The 23,235-nt window shown below is 36.6% G+C and overlaps 1 protein-coding gene across 5 annotated transcripts in view; it reads left to right on the top strand.

Moving 5' to 3' along the window:
- KIF13B (kinesin family member 13B) overlaps nucleotides 1–23,235 on the top strand; it is a 301,896-nt gene that overhangs the window by 121,246 nt on the left and 157,415 nt on the right. For all 5 annotated transcript variants that reach the window (XR_005213387.1, XR_005213386.1, XM_037813374.1 and 2 more), the window contains 5 exons: nucleotides 9,023–9,153; nucleotides 12,465–12,551; nucleotides 14,147–14,334; nucleotides 15,628–15,838; nucleotides 16,721–16,883. Coding sequence is in view for 3 of the 5 variants with exons in the window: in XM_037813374.1 (XP_037669302.1) it covers nucleotides 9,023–9,153; nucleotides 12,465–12,551; nucleotides 14,147–14,334; nucleotides 15,628–15,838; nucleotides 16,721–16,883 (780 nt within the window). In the remaining 2 variants the exon portion in view is untranslated. The remainder of the gene's footprint in view (nucleotides 1–9,022; nucleotides 9,154–12,464; nucleotides 12,552–14,146; nucleotides 14,335–15,627; nucleotides 15,839–16,720; nucleotides 16,884–23,235) is intronic.

Below are 23,235 nucleotides of genomic sequence, written 5' to 3'. Positions count from 1 at the left end.
TCATTTCTTCAAGCATCTGGGGTTCCTCTCTTAGCTTCTCCAGGGCAAATTCTTTGCTTCATCTCTTAGCTTAGCATCTCCAAATGTCCTTCTGTCCACATCTCCAAGCATCTCCAAGTGTAAACAAGCATCTGTGTTAGCTCTTGAGCTCTCTTAAAGACTCCAGCAAACTAATCAAGACCTACCCTGAATGGGTGGGGTCCACACCTCCATGGAAATGATCTAATCAAAGGTCTCCCACAGTTGAGTGGGTCATGTCTCCATGGAAACATTCAATCAAAAGGTTCCAACCCAATCAGAAGACTAAGTCTGCCCCACAAGATTGCCTTAAAGAACATGGCTTTTGTGGGGGGCATAATAGATTCAAACTAGCATTCATATAAACATGTGATAAGAATTGAAGCACATATCTATCTTGTAGCATGGCTCCAACTGAAAGTAAATTTCTTTGCCAGTATTTACAGTTACTGACTGAGGTAGACATGAATGGCATGGATAGCAGCTATTTAGTGTTTCTGGATTATTGGGCTAGTGTTCAGGGAACCAAGATGAATAAGACCATAGTATTGGCACTGCAGAAGTTCTTGATGAGCAGCAATTTGGCTCATCTAGTATAGTATTCAAAAATTTAAAAGAAAGTTTCTTTTCCTTCATTCCTCACCTCCATTTAGAAAGGTATCTTCAGAGTCTTGATTCTGTGATTATTTAGATATGTAAAGAGGTAATTGCCCCTGGAACTTTGCTTACCTTTTCCCTCTTTTCCCGAAGAAATTAAGTGTCTGAAAATACTGATAGGCAGACCCACATAGGCTGTACTGATGTGCTACTTTTCCTGCTTTTAGGATAGGAGAAGAGCCACCCTGTGAAATATGTGACTTGTAAATGCGCACTGTTTCTGCCTTTGTCTCTTTCTCTCCCTCTTTCTTTTAGGGCTTAGCTGATCAAAGTATTCTCAAAAGAGCCACATAAATAGTTGATTTAGAAAGGAGAGAAGTCACGATAAATTCCTAGAGTGGTTAACTAATCGCTGGCAATGAAATGAAATCTAAATGGATGAAGAAAGGTGATAAAGCTATTCCTATCCTTTATTTCTGAGATTTTTATATATTTATATTTGCTAAAATTTTCCCTAAAAGTAATACACTTTAGAATCATTATACTCATCTATCACCAAAATAAACTGAGAAACCGTCCCTAATTAACCTTGTCTTATTTTGATTACCTTGTACTTTCACAGCATTTAGGTACTCATTCGGTAGATAATCTTCTGCTGACCCATTATAAGTTTTTTTCTCCCTTTTCTTTTTTTTAATAATTCAATTTTATTGAGATATATTCACATACCATACAGTCATACAAAGCATACGATCAAATTATTCACAGTACAACCATATAGTTGTGTCCATTACCAAAATTAATTTTTGAACTTTTTCATTACTACACATGAAAGTAATAAGAACAAAAATTAAAGTGAAAAAGAACAATTAAAAAAGAACACTGGGTGCTTTTTTTTTTTTTCCCCCGTTTTTCTTTTCTTTTTTTTTTCAAGATATCCAAATTACGTTTTATTAATAAAACAAGTAAAAACTGATTTATCAGTCTTCACACAGAACTGCAGAAGAGGCTGAAAAACAAGGCCTTGTTTTCAAAACAAAATGCATCAAATGCAAGGGCTTCGGGGCTATTGTTTAATTAACTAGGACTGTCGTTATTTCTTTCCCATATACAAAATCCAAAGCCTGCAAATCAAGGCTTTGACATTCCTAGAGATCACTTGTAATGATCCTGTTTTAGAAATATCCACCTGCAAACATTTACAGTGGATGACAGTTGACTTTACCTCCTAACTTTTGCTGCAAGTCAGCACTTCCCTTAGCCCCATTCTAAGCACTGATAATTTCATAATTCTGTCTTTTTAAATGAATACTGTTTTTTCTTTTCCTTGATTTCCTTTAGTTATATACATTCCTGATCATCTGAATATTTATTTTCCTTATAAAAATGTATCATCACAATAAAGAGATGTTTGAGGTTGCTTCAGTGTTCCTTTGCTTGTTTTTCTTTTTTCCAGCTTTTCTTCAGTTGTCCTAAATATGACTAACCTTGTTTTATGAATACATTTGACACTGCCACCAAGTCAGGTTTAGAAACTGCCCATACAGTAAAGCATTTATAAACTTCTCTCCAAAATAAAAAAAAAGGGGTGGGTGGGGTGAGGTGGGGGCTCTAGGTACTGGTGCTGCTGCTGGTTTTAAACTGTACCTCCCCAATAATAATCTCTTGTGAAAGTTCTGCAGGACACCAGGCAGATGAAGCAAGCTTAACCTTGTTGTTCCGTTGGTGGACGGAAAATTTCTTGTTTCAGGCTTCCTTGTGGAAGACAAAACACTGTGTTGTCACCCACCACTAAAATCTGTATATAGTATAGTGTGACCTACAGACGTAATTCTTGTCACCTTTCCTGCAATCCGTTGTGCAGCATCTGCATGTCTTCACAGAGGAGGGCGATGTTCAGAATAAGTAGAGGAAAGTTATTCTGTGCATAGTTTCATTTCATTAATGCTTTTTTGTTATAAGGCACTGCTTCTCTCAGGTAAGGCTTAAAAAGGGTCATGATTGTGCTTAATCATTAAAGGGAAAAAGAAAATTAGTTAACAAAAGACTATTGCACTATACGTATAGAAATACAAGAAAATAATAAGAGAAGAAATCACTTAAAAGTGGACTTGAGAGATCTGTACAGTAAGAAAAGCTTTGGGGTATTTCACTGCATGTTTGTACAGACAATGCATGCTGCTTTCTTTTTCATCTTGAGACTCTACTGGCTTCATAGAGTGGAGATGTCTTCAGGGAAGACAAAGACAAGGCCAAGAGTACCCCAGATTTGTGAAGTTCTTCCCCTGTTCATGGGCACTATGTGGCAGCAAGCTGTTTAATTACACCTTGTTCCTTTTCTTTGTGTATGTAGTGTTTCACTGAAAGCTTTAAAAATAAAAAAAAAACCTGTTGCTCTCTTCCTTCCTCCTGCCAAAATCCAGTAGTGACACGAGGGGTGAAAGGTACTGGGAGCCCCCAAGCACTAGGCTGTTGAGAATGATCCAAGGCAGGACACTAGTAACACTGTACATGGCCAGGCAGCAGGTGCTGAGCCCTTCAGCTGATGGCCTTTCATGTGATGGATCTCAATGCCTATGACAGGATCCTGAGGTATTCTGAGCTCTGGGTTGCCCCCGTTCTACTCCTCCATCCATACACTGGACAAAAGGGAGTGTGATCCACATGGCTTTTCCAATTCCATTGTCACCCCTCATAAGCTACATTTTTATGCAATCCTCTTCAAGATTGAAGGGTTTTGGGTTGTAGTTTGATGGTTTCAGGTATTTACTGCTAGCTATTCCAATTCATTAAAACCTAAAAGGGGTTGTCTATATTGTGTGTAAGAGTGCCCACCAGAGTGATCTCTCGGCTCTTTTTGGAATCTCTCAGCCACTGAAGCTTGTTTCATTTCCTTTCACATCCCCCTTTTGGTCAAGAAGATGTTCTCCATCCCACGATGCTGGGTCCAGATTCCTCCCCGGGAGTCATATTCCACATTGCCAGGGGGATTTACACCCCTGGGTGTCAGATCCCACGTAGAGGGGAGGGCAGTAACACTAAGTTTTTGTTTTGTTTTTTTTTTTTCTTTCATTTTTATTGAGATTGTTCAGATACCATACAATTATCCAAAGATCCAAAGTGTACAGTCACTTGCCCCTGGGTACCCTCATACAGCTGTGCATCCATCACACTTAATTTTTGTTCAATTTTTAGAAACTTTTCATTACTCCAGACAAGAAATAAAGTGAAAGATGAAAAAAGAAAAAAAAGGAAAGGAAACTCTAATCTTCCCCTATCCCTAACCAACCCCTCTCAATTGTTGACTTGTAGTGTTGGTATAGTACATTTGTTACTGTTTATGAAAAAAATGTTGAAATACTATTAACTGTAGTATATAGTTTGTAATAGGTATATAGTTCTTCCCTATATGCCCCTCTGTTATTAACTTCTAATTGTATTGTCATACATTTGTTCTGGTTCATGGAAGCAATTTCTAGTATTTGTACAGTTGATCATGGACATTGCCCACCATAGGACTCAGTTTTACACATTCCCATCTTTCGACCTCCAGATTTCCTTCTGGTGACATATATGACTCTGAGCTTCCCCTTTCCACCTCATTCACACACCATTCGGCGCTGTTAGTTATTCTCACATCTTGCTACCAACACCCCTGTTCATTTCCAAACATTTAAGTTCATCCTAATTGATACTCATACTAAGCAACCACTCCCTATTCTTAAGCCTTGTCCTATATCTTGGTACCTTATATTTCATGTCTATGAGTTTACGTATTATAATTAGTTCCTATTAGTGAGACCCTGCAATAATTGTCCTTATGTGTCTGGCTTATTTCACTCAGTATATTGCCCTCGAAGTTTTGTCATCAACCCATTTTTTTTTAAATATGGTTTTGTTCACTCACCATACATTCCATCCCAAATAAATAATCGATGGTTCTCTGCATGGTCATACATTTATGTGTTCACCACCTTCACCACTATCTATATAAGGGCATCTACATTTCTTCCACAAGGCAGGAGGGAGAGTCAAAGAAGGTAGAGAAGCAAAAGAAAGAGTCAAAAAAAATGACAGCTAGGAAGCAGCAAAAGGAAAAATAACCTTAAATCAAAGTAGAATAAAGAATCAGACAGTACCACCAATGTCAAGTGTCTAACATGCCTCCCCTATCCCCCCTTGTTATCTGCATTTGCCTTGGTATATCACCTTTGTTACATTAAAGGAAGCATAATACAATGATTCTATTAGTTACAGTCTCTAGTTTATGCTGATTGCATCCCTCCCCCAATGCCTCCCCATTTTTAACACCTTGCAAGGTTGACATTTGCTTGTTCTCCCTTGTAAAAGAACATGTTTGTACATTTCATCACAATTGTTGAATACTCTAGATTTCAGCAAGTTACACAGTCCCAGTCTTTATCTTTCCTCCTTTCTTGTGGTGTCTCACATGCTCCCCACCTTCCTCTCTCAACCGTATTCATAGTTACCTTTGTTCAGTGTACTTACATTGTTGTGCTACCATCTCCCCAAATTGTGTTCCAAACCACGCACTCCTGTCTTCTATCACCCGGTAGTGCTCCCTTTAGTATTTCCTGTAGGGCAGGTGTCTTGTTCACAAAGTCTCTCATTGTCTGTTTGTCAGAAAATATTTTGAGCTCTCCCTCATATTTGAAGGACAGCTTTGCTGGATATAGGATTCTTGGTTGGCAGTTTTTCTCTTTCAGTATCTTAAATATATCACACCACTTCTTCTTGCCTCCATGGTTTCTGCTGAGAGATCTGCACATAGTCTTAAGCTTCCTTTGTATGTAATGGATTGCTTTTCTCTTGCTGCTTTCAGGATTCTCTCTTTGTCTTTGACATTTGATAATCTGATTATTAAGTGTCTTGGCATAGGCCTATTCATATCTCTTCTGTTTGGAGTACACTGTGCTTCTTGGATCTGTAATTTTATGTCTTTCATAAGAGATAGGAAATTTTCATTAATTATTTCCTCTATTATTGCTTCTGCCCCCTTTCCCTTCCCTTCTCCTTCTGGGACAGCAATGATATGTACATTGTAATGTCTTGTCTCTCTGATGTTTTTTTTAAAATTCAGTTTTATTGAGATATATTCACATACCATACGGTCATCCATGGTGTACAGTCAGCTGTTCACAGCACCATCATATAGTTGTACATTCATCACCCCCAACTCTGATGATTTTTAAGTGAGTCTGTCAACAGACTTTTAGCATCCCTTATGTATTGTGTACTTGTCTTGTTGCTTAAAAAGGTGTAAAAGTACTGTATAAGTTGCTACCTAAGGGAGGGGGGATAACATTTGTTAAATAGCATATTGTGGTACTGACTCTTAAGTGTGATCAGGGTTCAGAAGAGGGAATTAGTGTTGGTTAACTGTGAGAAAGAGCTTCATATAGAAGATGAAGAAGTTTAGGAACAGGTCTTGAACGATATTGTAGAATTCAGATGAAGGAAAGAGAGCATTCAGGCAAAGAGGACAAGAGCGTGGACAAAGATGTGGGAATGAATTTGTATGCAATCTAGGAGTGTGGTAGTAAGAGTTGGTTCTACACTGAAATTCCAGTCTGGGGTATACTTCAAGGCTTTTCTCTGCCTCCATTCCCCAAAGACAAAAAGGATTCCAAAGGGACAATTAGTATTCCCTGCTAGGATTTCTCATGGGAAGAAGAAAGGGATTATATGCAGAACGGGCCTAGAGCAAATGCTTCTGAGATTTTTTTCTTCTTTTGGTGATCTTAGACCTTTTTTCTTTTTGAACTCCTTTGGACCCTCTTGGAACTTCTCTCCATCTTGCTGTTGGTATTATAAGACAGAGGAGGAAGATTCTAGATTGGAATGGAGGCAGGCATAGAATAGATTCTTTAGCCCTGCTTGTGAACTTCACAAAATGATTGATTGCAGTTTATACCAGCTTAGCCCTGTTCTCAGGTTAGGAAGCTATGATATTAGCCAGGAAGTTTCAGCTAATAGGGAGGAATAGATATTTGCCTGGAATGTTCTGGGTTATATATACCCTTTGAGGATCTAGCAGGATATCATGAGGCAGTTGTGGATCCCAGCTCTTGTCTTCCTTGGAAATATCACTGCAGTATAGTTGAGATATATATATATATTATATTTGAGGGTGGAAGACAGTAAACCTTCAGAAAAGGGGAAATAAAAGTTCTAGAGAGGAAGAGGCTTTCTTTATGGCATTGAGATCCCAGAAGAGGTGGGAAGAATTGGAACCCAGAATACCTTAAGAATAGTTACCGACAAAGACCAGGAAAGAATTGTGTCCATTTGGGTCTGAAGGGAATGATTGTTCATTTCTTTTTCCTTCATATTTATTTGCTACCTTCAGTGTGCCAGGCCTGTGCTGGGAATACAGTGGGGAACAAGGCAGGGTAGTTTTCTACTTTTGTGGAGATTCTATTCTAGTTGTAGAGGTGGACAGTAAACCTACACTTAGTGTTATATAAGAAATCAAAATAGGAGATTATGACATTGAGTGGGTGGCTATTTCAGATTATGAATTCTGGAAAGCAGAGATAAAAATGATAAATAACTACCAATATCAAGATAAGAGAAATAACATTTCAGACAGAGGAAATAGTAAAAGGCACTGTTATAGAAAAAAAGCTCTTTGTGGCCAAAGAACAGATAAAAAGCTGATGTGGATGAGCATGCTCCATGAATAGGAGAGTGGTAGGAGCTAGAATAAGAGAAGTAGGTGAGAGCCAGATCACAGTTGTTTTTGTAAGCCTGAGTACAAATTTGAACTTATTAGAAGTTCAAAGGGAAGACACTAGAGGGTTTAAAATAGGGAAAAATCACCTGATCTGTTTCTTATTTTATAAAGATACCTGAGTGCTATGGTGGGGATGAATTGTAGTCTTGGGGAAATGGAAGTGGAAAAATAGGAGGAGGCTCCTCATTCACCTAACTAAGAGACAATGATAGGTGATATTTGGCTGTTGTAGTGGAGGTGGGGAAAAATGAACCAATTCTTGATATGTTTTGGAAGTAGAATCTAAAAAATTTATTGATTGATATGTGAGTGGAAGGAGCCGATGAGGGAAAGAGAGAGGACTTTTATTGAGTAACTGGATGGTGGTGGTGCTATTATTATGTAGCAGGGAATAGAACTTTTTTGAAGGATGAGGGTCCACTGCAAAAGTTCTGATTTGGCTTTGTTGTGAAATGTTTTTAGATACCCAAAGAGTGCCATGTAGGCTAAATAGGCAAGAAATAATGGTAACTGAGACTAGGGTGGTGTAGTAGAGGTAGGAAAAAGTAGAACTCAAGCCTGTAGTTCCCAGCTGGTGAGAGACCTTTAGTTTATACAGAGATAGTATTTAAAACCATAGGATGGGATAAGATCATCTAGGTTTGGTGTTGGCACATTAGGCTGCACAGGCCAAATCTAGCTCCCTGCCTGTTTCTGTATGAAAAATCCAAAGAAGAATATTATTTTGGACATGTGAAAATTATATGAAATTCAAATTTCAGAGTTCATAATAAAGTTTCATTAGAATGTAGCCACATTCATTCATTTATATTTTGTCTTGCTGCTTCTGCACTACAGTGGTGGCAGAATTGAGTAGTTGTGTATAGCCCTGAGAGCCTAAAATACTTACTATCCGACCCTTGATCTAGGTCTGTTAAAAGAGAAGGTAGCCTAGGAACACCTCCCAGGGCATTTCAGCATTTAAAAAATCATGTCTGGGCAGTCAAATACTGAAGGTACACAAGAGTGAGCTCAATTTTTATGGTCTCAGCTTCTCTATTAAGGGTGGGTGAGTTACCTGTTAAGTGTGAGGGTGGTGACTGGGGCTTTGGGAATAGAGTAGTTGGGAACATAAAGAAAAAAGAACATATCTGTTTTATCTTTTATGACTTGTTTTAGGAAGACCATGAGATTCATAAAATAATTTTAGTCTTTTTAAAACTCTCATTTTTATATAACTAGCCCTTATCTTTGCAATTGACTCATCTTGATTGAGACCAGGTAAGTGGTAAATACTTCAGTAACTAACTTTAATATTCATGCCAGTATATTCTTACATCATTGATACATGACTCGTGCACTGAGGGTGGTATAAAATATTTGGAATCAAGGTTGCCATGGAAAATAATGAATGTAGTATAGACATGAATATAAAATTATAATCTAAATTTATAAGACATAACTCAATTCAGTGGATTATTCCTCATAAGGAAGCATAACTTGCAGAATGAATTTCAGACAAAGTCCATGGGAGTCCCTCTACACTCCAATTTGCTTTAAAAATATTTTGGCTAAGCTGATGGATCAATGTAAAAGGGCTCAGAGTAGATGATTTCAGTTTGGGTACATGTAAGACTACAATATTAACCAATGAATTTGATTCTTTCTTAGGAACATACATTGATAGGGTCAGCAAATTCCCAAGATATCCAACTATGTGGAATGGGAATTCTTCCTGAACATTGTATTATAGATATCACATCAGAAGGCCAGGTTGTGCTGACTCCTCAGAAGAACACCAGGTAATGTACTTTAATTAGTGTTAATGACACTAATGTTTAAGAGTAAGGAAGTACAGTAGTGGCAGGTGGTATAAGAGACATTAGCCCTTCATTTGCTTTTATTTTTAAGTTCATTTAATTAATACATCCATTTAGTTACCAAGCCCTTTATATCTAACTTTTTAGTATCTCCTAAACCTGTCCTTTACTCTCTATACCTACTACCATGGATCTCATCAAATCTTGATTGGAACTCCTATCAGCACCCTGGTCTTCCTCCTGGTTCATTTAACACACAGCCAGATGTCTTTTTCCTGGCTCAGAATCCCTAAATGATCTTTGTAAAAAATGATCAACTGATATCCCTTCCTCCACTACTAGACCTTTTTTAAAGGATTAAATCCACATCTTTTAGTAAGGCACACAGGCTCTCTCATTTATTTTACCTCTATTTACTTCTCCAACCTTGTCTCTCACCACTCCCTTACATCCCTCTTTGTATCTCCTGTTTCTTTGCATCTCCCATTCCTTTGGCCTGCTTACTTCTGTTTGACCTTCAAAGTTAAATTCTGGCATTATCTACCGTGTGGTCTACATTAAGTGCTCCTGGTGTATATTCTCAGTGCTCCTTAGGCTTCTCATTGTTTTAACACTTCATATTGCATTCTTATAGGCTCTTACCCTTTGTTACTCCACTATGAACTCCTTGAGGGCAAGGACCTTTTTTTTTTTCTACCTTTCTATCCCTAGCTTGTCCATGAGCACTTGAGGAGTATGTATATCCTGATGTTTTGGGGTACAGTGATCTTACCTATGTCTGTTAGGTCTATGTCATTTATCATATTATTTGGTTTCTCTATTTCCTTATTGATCTGGAATGGGTCTATTCGGATTTATTCTATTTGGAGTACATTGGGCTTCTCTGATTTGCATATTTATGTCTTCTGTGAGGGTTGGGAAATTTTCCACAATTATCAACTCAAATATTCTTATAGATATAACATCTATTTCCTAGATGTTCTATCTATTGAAGAGAGTGGTGTGTTGAAGTTCCCACTATTATTGTTGTGACAACTATTATTTTCTTCAGTTTTGCCAGTGCTTGCCTCATATACTTTGGGGTGCCTTGATTTAAACAAGTGATATTTGTCCTTTTATTTACTAAATCTCTGGGGAGGCTTTTTTAGTGGATGTCTTATGTCACCATGTTGATGACATCACTATGTACTCATTTTGTACATGAAATTTTTGTATCTTTATTTTATCATGTTATTTTTTTAAATGCATTTTTTATTGTGAGCTTTAACATACATACATAACAGTGACAAATTTCAAAGTACAATTTAACAAGTGGTTAGAGGGCAAATTTCAAAGAATGTCATGGGTCACGGTTCCACAATTTCAGCTATTTCCATCATTGTAAAATATAACATACATACAGAAAGGTGTTAACTTTCGATGTACAGCTTAACAAGCAATTATATAGGTAATTAAAAAAATTATGGGTTACAGTTCCACAGTTTCAGTTCTTTCCTTATTATACAATATAGGGTATATACAGAAAGGTAAGACGACTTTCAAAGCACAATTTAACGAGTAGCTATAGAGCAAATTTCAAAGGATGTTAAAGGTTACAGTGTTACATGAAATTTTTAAAATGCGGTTAATTCAATAATTTTTACTAGTACATCAAATATATTCTTCATTGAGACTATTTTTTTTTCCCTGCTTTTTATAGAGTGAGTACATGGCGGTAAATAATCCAATGACCACTAGTAATGTTTGGTGCCATGCATTGATTTGTTCTAAGCACCTGCAGTTTTAGACACCATTGCTTTTGCACCATCAGTACAAATGCCAATCTAGTGGAAAGGGGCAGGTGACCTGTTAGTGTTATTATGAAAATGTTTTTGATCTTGGGGATCTTAACTTGGACAGCATTTTGAGAAATGTTTTAATGTACTAATTGCAGCTTAGTTCCTATGGCTTCGGAAATAAACATTTATATGTGTTTTTACCTTTACTAAACTCATTGTATTTAAGGAATTTGTGATCATAAAGGCTAAAATCTGCTAATTTTAGTTATCTTTTATCAACAAATTAATCATTACCATATATTTTGAGCATATTCTTAGAATAATCAGATTATAGGAATGTTAAGATCATTTAACTTTAGTATTTAAAAACCCACCTGATGAATGAATTCTAGATAGGGTGTGAGATATTGTGTGTATGCATATATATAAACAATAATGAACCATAAGAAAGCCAGGTAAGTACATGTAAGTTTAAAGAAAGTAAGATGCTATAGGCTGCAGTGATCAGCATGCTTTACAGAGGAAACTTCTCCAACTGGGTTTTGAGAAGTGAGTGAGATTGAAAGGATAGAGAGGAGGGAGAACCTTATTCCAGGTTGCAGGACTGGTATGAGCCTGGGTTTGGAGAAATAGTCCATCATACTTAGTGTACAGAAAAGAAACCATTTTTTTTGCTGGAGTTGAGAGTTGGCTAGAGTTGGGAAGGGAGATAAAGAAGGATTCCATGTGTAAGGCCTTTAACATCAAGTTAAGGAGTTTGAACTTTATCCTTTATCTTAGTGAATGAGTCATTTATCAGGAGAAAGGCATGTTGACAGTGATATTCCAGGAATATTATTTGTATAGTGGTATGCATAATTTTCTATTTATTTCCTTTCCCTTCAAATTCTTCCCTTTCTTAATGCCATTCTACCTATCATTTCTACAATTATATTCAAGATGAGCAGTCAAGTAGAACTGATAAATCTTCTATATTGATAGGTTCTGGATGTTGTGTTGTATAGGAAGCTATAGGAAGAATTTAATATAGACCTCTTTTTTCATTGCTGATAATCTGTAGATATTTCTAGAGTTTTGTTGGTTGATTGGCTATTTTTATTCATTTAGGTTGGGAACATTTGTTTTACTTGCGACATGTACTGCGTCCTGCTTTTTATTGTTGTCTATAATGGTTCCATAACTCTTTAATATGCTATGTAACAAATTTAGAACTTTGAAAAATGGAGTATATTGATGTTTAACACTTATTACCATAAACATGTTATGTTATGTTATATAATATTTGGAACTTTGAAAAACGGAGGATACTAATTTATTATATTTAATACTATAAGCATTTTAAGTAAGTCAGCAAAGAAGTAAATGCAAATTATAAAATTCACCAAGGACAGCTTTTAATTTGGGGAGTTGTTCACTTCTGTTTATCTTTGTAACATAATTTCAGTAGTATTGGATAATTAAAGCTAAAGGCATGATAATCATTATTCATATGTATTTCATCTTTTCTCCCTACAGAACATTTGTAAATGGCTCTTCTGTCTCCAGTTCTATACAGCTACACCATGGGGACAGGATTTTATGGGGGAATAACCACTTCTTCAGGTATGACATTGTTCATGGCTCCCAAGAAAGGGGATTATTTAAGATTATAATCTGAAATAGAAGAACGATATTTTATAAACTAACCCTAAATCCACATAAAAATTATGTATTATTTTTCATATATACATTTATTCACTATATGTATATTTATGTACTATATTTATATTTATTTGATATATATAATATTTGTAAATAAAAGGTTTGAGCTCTCAAGATATATGAACAGTACATTCATAAAAAACACTGAGTTCACCTACATGTTTTCTATTTCCCCATGGAAGGTACTTGTCTTGGCAACTGAAAAAGCATCTTTCATTGATTTTTGTTCTGAGATGCTAATCTCTTATTTGTTTAATTTTACTGAAAAATAGTAGTGATTTTAGTTTCTTTATCCATAGAGTAAGGTTGGTGTTACATTTAGGAATGCTTTCAGCTTAAATGAGTGGCAAACTTGACTGTAATGGCTTAAACAGTTAGTTTTTCTTACAAAAAAAGAAATCAGAAAAAAGACAGTTGTTGGCATTGGTTAAGCCTCTCAGAAATATCCTATTCTGATGTTTTGTGATGGCCATGGCTTTTTCCTTTTGGTCTAAAATGGCCACTCTGGTCTAGCTGTCAAAGCCAAATTTAGGCAGATAAGTTAAAAAAAAAAAAAAAAAAAAAAGAGGGAGAAATGTGATAGTACTAGCCCTGACTGTCCTTTTGATCAGAAATGGCAGAATTTTTTCCAGAGTCCCCACCAGACTCATTTGTCTCATTTGCAAATGCTTAATTTGCCTCTTAAGCTTCAAGGGAGGATAAAGAAGAATATATTACCTGGGGCTGCACACTTTGTTTCCCAAACAAAATGGGTATGTTGGCAAGGAATGGGAGCTGGATATTGTATAAAATTAAAATCTTGGTCTGTTCCTCTTCCTGTCACTGGACATTGTGATTCAGATATCTAATTGATTCTTCTTACAGCTAACGGATAGCTTTTGCTTGTAGGCCAGTTGATATTTTGACTATTGATAAAAGGATAGAGGGATACAAAGTATGTGGGAAATTTTGTTTCCTTTTTCTCTTTCTCAAACTTAATTAATTGCTTGACTTTTTATTCAAAACATTTGTAGTTTGGGTTAAGTTTACCTTTCCAGGTTTTGATGTTCAAATTTTGCATACTCACCATTTGTTCCATTCATAATTTCTCCAGACAGACACTTTGAGCTTTTCCATTTCTCTGTCTTTTCTCATGCTGTTCCCTCTCTCCTAATGCCCTAATTTATGCTATTTTTTTTTTTTTTTTTAAGGTCGGCTCAAATACTTTCCTACTCTATCATACCCTCCTTTATTACTCTGGTCAGAAGTGGATCCCAACTTTTCTTTAGCATCTAGCTTGTAAGAGTCATGTGTCCTTATATTATACTTTCGGTTGTGTGTGTGTATGTGTTTTATTTCTACTACTAGAATATAAACTTTCTCAGTTCAATAATTGCCTTGTATTTGCATGGTATCCCCCTTGACATCTAGCAAATACCAATATTTTGCTAATGGAATGAATAAATGCAAATCTTCATTTTAAAAATAATATTTTTTCTTTTTTTTTTTCCTCTAAGACTCAATTTGCCAAAAAAGAAAAAGAAGATAGAAAGAGATGAGGAACAAGACAACTCCATGAAGAATGATAACAGTTCAGAGCAGCTGGATGTAGATGGAGATTCCTCCAGTGAGGTATCCAGTGAAATTAACTTCAATTACGAATATGCACAGATGGAAGTTACTATGAAGGCTCTTGGGAATAATGGTGAGCATATCTGTTGTGAGTTTCAGAATCTTCTCAAATTGGTGGAGTGTTAGAAATGTTTGATAAAGAGACCTTTTAAATGTTCAAAAGAAAGAAAGTCTTATCTTGCTGTTTTCTATATTCTATTTTTTTTTTTTTACCTTTGGCTTTAATAATTTATTATATTTATAAAATCTCTCTGCCTTGATATATGCTCAAATCACTGCAAACCTTGTTCTGTTGATACAATTTCACAAGTTTGAAACTTAATGGCCACCAGCTTACTATTATTGTAATGTAGTTCTGGAGCATCAGCCATATCTTAGATTATGTTTAGAGCATTAAATAGACCTGCTTTTTCTGTATTTTAGTTTGAAATATATCCAACTGAGAATAGATAACAAACATAAGAAATTGAGAGTATGGAAAGCTCAAAAGTTTATTCCAAATTGTTTTTAAGAATCTTGTGATATTAAGATGATGCTTTAATAGGAAAATCTGTGTTTAACACTATTTGACCTATTTTCACAGATTTCATAGGATTTTAACTAGATATTCTGTTTTGTACTCTTATATGAATTCCGCCCCCCTTTTTTTCCCGAGATGTGGGTAGGACAACATTTTTATATTTTTATCTCTTGGTATTTGAGAAAATTCAGATTTACCAATGTAAAATATTTAGAAATCAGATATAGACAACACGACAAAAGCTTGCATCCATGTTCACTCTGATTTTGGAGATATTTCATAATGTGTATTTTTAAATAGCCAAATAATTCTCTTGAAAGTGAACTGGTAAGGCTGACTTAAATTTTTCTTTACTACATTGAACTCCTTTGATGTATTGAGTTGTTCTCTAATTTATTCTAATTTTAATATGAAAAATTTTAGAAATACAGACACATAAATACCTAGATGCTTGTTGCCACCTAGATTCAATAATTGTCAACACTTCTCTATATTTCTTTTATTTCTTTACCTGAATCTTTATGCTCATTTAATTTATTTGCTGATTGATTTAAAAATAGATTACATATGTAATACACTTCCCTTCTAAATGCTTCAACATTTATCTATTAAGGTAAGGCCATAAGCATAATAGCATTATCACATCTATTCAAATTAATAATTTCATAAAATTATCTAATAGTCTCTATTTAAATTTCCTCAATTCCATATTAAAGTTTCAGAATTCAGAAATATTTTTCCAGTTTTTAACTAACTTAACAATATAGAATAACCTTTGACATATATTGTGTTTAGTGTTTACCTTTTGTTCACTATTTCCCTTCTTGAAAAAAAAAACTTGTTTAGATCCAATGCAGTCAATATTGAACAGCCTAGAACAGCAGCATGAAGAGGAAAAACGGTCTGCATTAGAGCGCCAGAGGCTTATGTACGAACATGAATTGGAGCAGCTACGAAGAAGGCTGTCTCCTGAGAAACAAAACTACCGTAGCATGGACAGGTTTTCTTTCCACTCACCCAGTGCTCAACAACGTTTAAGACAGTGGGCTGAGGAAAGGTAGGTGGTACATAGGAGTTTTATTACATTTATAGGATGTCTTCATCATCTTCAGTCCACCTAGGTAAGATACAGATTAGAAACATTTAGATACCATTTTGAAAAGGAATTATTTTTAAATGGAGTGTTTATAGCCATGAACCACTTGGCATTATCCTGCCCCCTCCTCCCATTTTTTGAAAAAATGGTTAGTGGCCAATTTATATTGATTTATTCAAAATTTCATATGTTAGGAGCTGTGCAATTTTCAGTTTATTTTAGCTTTTCAATTTGAATAAACAAGTATTTGACCTTAGATGTTATATTTTATCATATTATACCTTAGGTTCTGAAGCTTGGGTAGATGCTTTTTTAAAAAGGATAAAAAAGAAAGTTTGTTTTCTGGACTGATTAGCTGAGGTAGGTAAAAGAATGGTGCTGTTGAGCTTCAAGTTTGATCTCTGTATAGGGTAATTAGCACTGCACTAAATGTCTTACACCATAGTTACAGACTCTACTTAACTAACTTCTTGCTAGTTTGGTGTGCAGATAGGCAGCATCTGTATCACCCGGATATAGATAGAAATGCAGAATCTCAGGTACCACCCCAGATCTACTAAGTCAAAATCTTTAGTTTAACAAGATCCCTGTATGATTTGTATGCACAGTCAGATTAAGCACTGTCCTAATCTAAGGCCATCTTGTTATGGAAATGTACATCAGTGCTTATTAATGTAACCCAGGTACTTGTGCATACATAGATCATTGTTAGTAATACATTTCTCTGTGTACAAAAAACAATTTTAAATATTGGTTTGCATTTTGGCACTGACATATTACATACTATAGTAATATTCTCATATTCTGCTTTGCATGTTATCTATCCCTACCTCTCTTAAAAAGAGAAGCAACACTGAATAACAGCTTGATGAGGCTGAGGGAACAAATTGTTAAAGCCAATTTGTTGGTGAGAGAAGCTAGTTACATTGCAGAAGAACTGGATAAACGAACAGAATATAAAGTTACGCTACAGATTCCGGCCTCCAGCCTTGATGCCAACAGGAAGGTGAGGTTGCATTAATTAAAAAAAAAAAAAAAAATCATTGGATAAAATTGCTTCATATTGTGGTGGTGTTATTTAAACACCAGTGGTTGCCTAATATCCCTATCTATACCTTCCTCTTTCTAGGCTCTTCTGTGCTTGTCCTCCTCTCTCGAGTAGAATTTACTTCATTTTTATTCTCTGCCTTTGTGTGTATATATTCTTTATCAAATAGGAACATGCTGCTCACCTCCCTTCCATTCTCCTGCTCTGCCATTTCATTTCATTCAACTCTCTTTGCTCAATTCTGTTTAAATTATTTCCGAGAAGTCTTTCTTGATTAATCTCAATGTGGATTTTTTCCTCTTTATTCTGTTACCACTTTGTAACTCTGCCCCACTCCCAATACACAGACCTTTAGGTGCTCATTTTATTTATATCTGTTGTTTTCTACTTGATAATAGATTGCTTTGTAAAACTGTTCATCATTTGTTTCATGTGGATTTTCAAGAGCACAGCTCTCTTTTTATATAATGCAGTAAGCATAATAAAATGTAAGGGGAAAGCCTCATCAGAATTTTACTATGCTTACCATTCAGTTTTTTTTTTTTTTTTTAAATTGAACAGTTATGAGCAAATTGGGATAAATTTCCACCTAACTTTTTTTTTTTTAAATTAAATTCAGTTTTATTGAAATACATTCACACACCATGCAGTCATCCATGGTATACAATCAACTGTCCACAGTATGATAACATAGTTATGCGTTCATCACCACAATCTATCTCTGAACATTTTCCTTACATCAGAAAGAACCAGAACAAGAATAAAAAATAAAAGTGAAAAAAGAACACCCAAATCACCCCATTTGTCCTTTAGTTTTTTTTTTTTTTTTGATTTTTTTTTTTTTCATTTTTATTGAGATTGTTCAGATACCATACAATTATCCAAAGATCCAAAGTGTACAATCACTTGCCCCTGGGTACCCTCATACAGCTGTGCATCTATCACAATTAATTTTTGTTCAATTTTTAGAAACTTTTCATTACCCCAGACAAGAAATAAAGTGAAAGATGAAAAAAGAAAAAAAGAAAAGGAAACTCTAATCCTCCCCTATCCCTAACCAACCCCCCTCAATTGTTGACTCCTAGTATTCATATAGTACATTTGTTACTGTTTATGAAAAAATGTTGAAATACTACTAACTATAGTATATAGTTTGTAATAGGTATACAGTTCTTCCCTATATGCCCCTCTATTATTAACTTCTAATTGTATTGTCATACATTTGTTCTGGTTCATGAAGTGATTTCTAGTATTTGTACGGTTGATCATGGACATTGCCCACCATAGGATTCAGTTTTATACATTCCCATCTTTTGACCTCCAACTTTCCTTCTGGTGACATATATGACTCTGAGCTTCCCCTTTCCACCTCATTCACACACCATTCGGCGCTGTTAGTTATTCTCACATCTTGCTACCAACACCCCAGTTCATTTCCAAACATTTAAGTTCATCCTAATTGAACATTCTGCTCATACTTAGCAACCACTCCCCATTCTTAAGCCTCGTCCTATATCTTGGTACCTTATATTTCATGTCTATGAGTTTACATATTGTAATTAGTTCCTATCAGTGAGACCCTGCAATAATTGTCCTAATGTGTCTGGCTTATTTCACTCAGTATATTGCCCTCGAGGTTTTGTCATCAACCCATTTTTTTTAATATGGTTTTGTTCACTCACCATACATTCCATCCCAAGTAAATAATCGATGGTTTTCTGCATGGTCATACACTTATGTGTTCACCACTTTCACCACTATCTATGTAAGAGCATCTACATTTCTTCCACAAGGCAGGAGGGAGAGTCAAAGAAGGTAGAGAGGCAAAAGAAAGAGGAAAAAAAAATGACAGCTAGGAAGCAGCAAAAGGAAAAATAACCTTAAATCAAAGTAGAATAAAGAATCAGACAGTACCACCAATGTCAAGTGTCTAACATGCCTCCCCTATCCCCCCCTCTTATCTGCATTCACCTTGGTATATCACCTTTGTTATATTAAAGGAAGCATAATACAATGATTCTATTAGTTACAGTCTCTAGTTTATGCTGATTGCATCCCTCCCCCAATGCCTCCCCATTTTTAACACCTTGCAAGGTTGACATTTGCTTGTTCTCCCTCGTAAAAGAATGTATTTGTACATTTTATCACAATTGTTGAACACTCTAGATTTCACCAAGTTACACAGTCCCAGTTGTTATCTTTCCTCCTTTCTTGTGGTGTCTCACATGCTCCCCATCTTCCTCTCTCAACCGTATTCATAGTTACCTTTGTTCAGTGTACTTCCATTGTTGTGCTACCATCTCCCAAAATTGTGTTCCAAACCACACTCTCCTGTCTTTTATCACCCTGTAGTGCTCCCTTTAGTATTTCCTGTAGGGCAGGTGTCTTGTTCACAAAGTCTCTCATTGTCTGTTTGTCAGAAAATATTTTGAGCTCTCCCTCATATTTGAAGGACAGCTTTGCTGGATACAGGATTCTTGGTTGGTGGTTTTTCTCTTTCAGTATCTTAAATATATCACACCACTTCCTTCTTGCCTCCATGGTTTCTGCTGAGAGATCCGCACATAGTCTTATGAAGCTTCCTTTGTATGTAATGGATTGCTTTTCTCTTGCTGCTTTCAGGATTCTCTCTGTCTATGACATTTGATAATCTGATTATTAAGTGTCTTGGCATAGGCCTATTCATATCTCTTCTGTTCGGAGTACGCTGCGCTTCTTGGATCTGTAATTTTATGTCTTTCATAAGAGATGGGAAATTTTCATTAATTATTTCCTCTATTATTGCTTCTGCCCCCTTTCCCTTCTCTTCTCCTTCTGGGACACCAATGATAAGTACATTATTGTACTTTGTTTCATCCTTGAGTTCCCGGAGACGTTGCTCATATTTTTTCATTCTTTTCTCCATCTGCTCCTTTGCGTGTAGGCTTTCAGGTGTTTTGTTCTCCAGTTCCTGAGTGTTTTCTTCTGCCTCTTGAGATCTGCTGTTGTATGTTTCTATTGTGTCTTTCATCTCTTCTGTTGTGCCTTTCATTTCCATAGATTCCACTAGTTGTTTTTTTGAACTTTTGATTTCTGCCGTATATATGCCCAGTGTTTCCTTTACAGCCTCTATCTCTTTTGCAATATCTTCTCTAAACTTTTTGAATTGATTTAGCATTAGTTGTTTAAATTCCTGTATCTCAGTTGAAGTGTACGTTTGTTCCTTTGGGCCATAACTTTGTTTTTCTTAGTGTAGGTTGTAATTTTCTGTTGTCTAGGCATGGTTTCCTTGGTTATCCAAATCAGGTTTTCCCAGACCAGAACAGGCTCAGGTCCCAGAGGGAAGAAATATTCAGTATCTGGTTTCCCTGAGGGTGTGTCTTAGAAAATTGCTCCACCCTTTGATGCCTCAGGTCACTGTGCTTTTCTGCCCAGCAGGTGATGCCTGTTAGCCTATAATTCTTGACTGGTGTGAGGAGGTATGGCCGTGTTCCCCCAGGCTCTGGGGTCTGGTTCTGAATGGAAAGAGCCCCACCCCTTTCCTCCTAGAGAAGACAGACCCCTCAGGTGGAGGTCGTTAGCATTTCAATGGTCTCTCTCTCTCTGCTTGTGCTGTCTCCACCCTTCCCGGAGTCACAGCCCTGGAAACTGAAAATGACTGGGGCTTTCTCCACTGAGCCAAAAAAGAAACAGATAGTCCTGTTCAGACATAGTCCAAGGTGACCCTCCAGCTCTCCCAGGTCAGTTGTCACCCAAAGCCTCTGTCTGTTTTTGGGGCTGCATACCTGTAGTGAGCAGTTCACACTTGCTACTTAAAACCCCAGTTGGAGCTCAGCTGAGCTGTATTCACTTGCTGGGAGAGAGCTTCTCTCTGGCACCATGTGGCTCCGCAGCTGGGGCTATGGGGGAGAGGGGCTGTCCTTTAGTTTTTATCCCCATTTTTCTACTCATCCATACACTAGATAAAGGGGGTGTGATCCACAAGGTCTTCACAATTACACTGTCACCCCTTGTAATCTACATTATTCTATAATTGTCTTCAGGAGTCCAGACTGCTGGGTTGGAGTTTGGTAGTTTCAGGTATTTACTTCTAGCTATTCCAATACATTAAAACCTAAGAGGTGTTATCTATATAGTGCATAAGAATGTCCACCAGAGTGACCTCTCGACTCTATTTGAAATCTCTCAGCGACTGAAACTATTTCGTGTCATTTTGCATACCCCTTTTGGTCAAGAAGATACTCTCAGTCCCACGATGCCGGGTCCACATTCATTCCTGGGAGTCATATTCTGCATTGCCAGGGAGATTTACAACCCTGGGAGTCAGGTCCCACATAGGGGGGAGGGCAGCGAGTTCACCTGTCGAGGTGGCTCAGTTAGAGAGAGAGAGGGTCACATCTGAGCAACAAAGAGGTACTCAGGGGGAGACTCTTAGGCACAATTATATGCAAGTTTAGCTTCCCCTTTGCAGTAACAAGCTTCATAAGGGCATGTCCCATGCTCGAGGGCTCAGCACATCAAACCTCCAGTCCCAATGTTTGTGACAACATCAACACCAGTCCAGGTGAAGAAGTCCAATACTTCCGCACCTTCCCCCAGATCCTCAGGGCTGGGGAGGGGAGGCTGTAAATATATTTTTTATTATCTGCCCAAATTACTCTGGTATGTGTCACTATTTCACTCCAGCCTATACTAACTTACTGTATCTCACTTCCTATTCAAAGTTCCATGCAATTGTGGTATTTGAACAAATCGACTGTAGAGTTGTACCATTTAGAAAATTTAGATCCTGTACCAAATAGGTATCTATTCCCTTGGTCTCATATGGAAGTTGAAGTTTTAAAACACAGTCAGTTTCAACCTTTACCCTTTGGCCTGGCTTGCCCTGGTCTTAACCAGACCTGCTTCATTCATATCACTAATTGAAGTCTGGGCTCTTTTTCAGCTTTTTTTTTTTTTTAAACAGTGGCTGTATGCACTAATACTGACATTCATATCTGCCGAGCTCTAGCTCTGAGTTTCAGGTGTCTCAGAGATATGCATTGTTCCAGAGACCAATCAGGTTATACGCCAAGGTTTCAGCATCTTGAAGTTTAGAAATAGGCATTACAATTCAGGGATAGAGTTAACTGCTGTAAGAGCTTACAATCTAGGGACTATTACAGTAATTATGTCCACGTTAGGCTATGTTCTAAGATTCAAGTCTGAGTTTACACATTGTAGTTAGTCCATATTGGTGAGGCATTAAAGTGTTTGCCTTTATTTCTGGTGTACTTCACTCAAATACTGTGTACAGGATCCATTCACCTCGTTGTGTGTCTCACAGCTTCACTCCTTGTAGTTGCTCAATGTTCCACTGTCTGCGTACACCAAAGTACACCATTCCATTCTTCAGTCAATGTACCCTTAGGTCATCTGCACCCTTTGCAAATCATGATTACTGCCTCCATGAATACCAGTTTGCAAATGTCCATTCATGTCTCTCCTCTCAGATCTTCAAATGACATACCTCATAATGAGGTTGCAGGACCTTTTGGTCCCCACATACTTAACTTTTTGTGGAACAACCACACTGACCTTCAGAAAGGCTACACCATTCTACCTGCTCATCAACAGTAGGTAGGTACATACCTCTCACCATGTTTTCTCCAACACTTTTACTCCTCTATATATATTTCCTACAATTTTATAGAGTTATATTCACATGCCATACATTTATCTACAGTGTACAATCAGTTGTTCATGGTATCATCATAAAGTTGTACATTTATCACCACAATCAGCACTTGAACATATTGATTACTACAAGAAAATTTTTTTTTTTTTAGCAATAAGAAAAAAAAATGATAAAAAGAAAAATAACATGTCATACAATACAATGTAATAGTAAGGACAGCAAATAATACCACTACCAAGAATCTCATATTCCTCCCCTATAGCCCCCTCTCATATATATTTAGCATTGGCATATTGCCTTTGTTACATTTAATGGAGGTTTATTACAATGTTACTGTTGACCATAGACTCCAGTTTGCTTTGATTATGTTTTTTCTTGAATACCATCCCTCTTTCAACTCGCTACATGGTTGACATTTATTTGCTTTCCCACATGCAAAAACATTTTTATATTTGTATATTTAGTAACAGTCATTGGCCACTCCAGTTTTTGCCACGTTATGCAGTCCCAGTCTTTATCATCTAACTTTACCTCTGGTGTCATACATTCTCCTATCCCACCTCTTTCAGCTTTACTCACAGACATCTTTGTTCAGTGTACTTACAATACTGTGCTACCATGACACAGTATTATGCTATCTATTTCTGGATCTAT

Source organism: Choloepus didactylus, chromosome 20, assembly GCF_015220235.1.
Source record: "Choloepus didactylus isolate mChoDid1 chromosome 20, mChoDid1.pri, whole genome shotgun sequence".
Taxonomy (NCBI): domain Eukaryota; kingdom Metazoa; phylum Chordata; class Mammalia; order Pilosa; family Megalonychidae; genus Choloepus; species Choloepus didactylus.
This window is presented reverse-complemented; position numbering and strand designations above follow the sequence as displayed.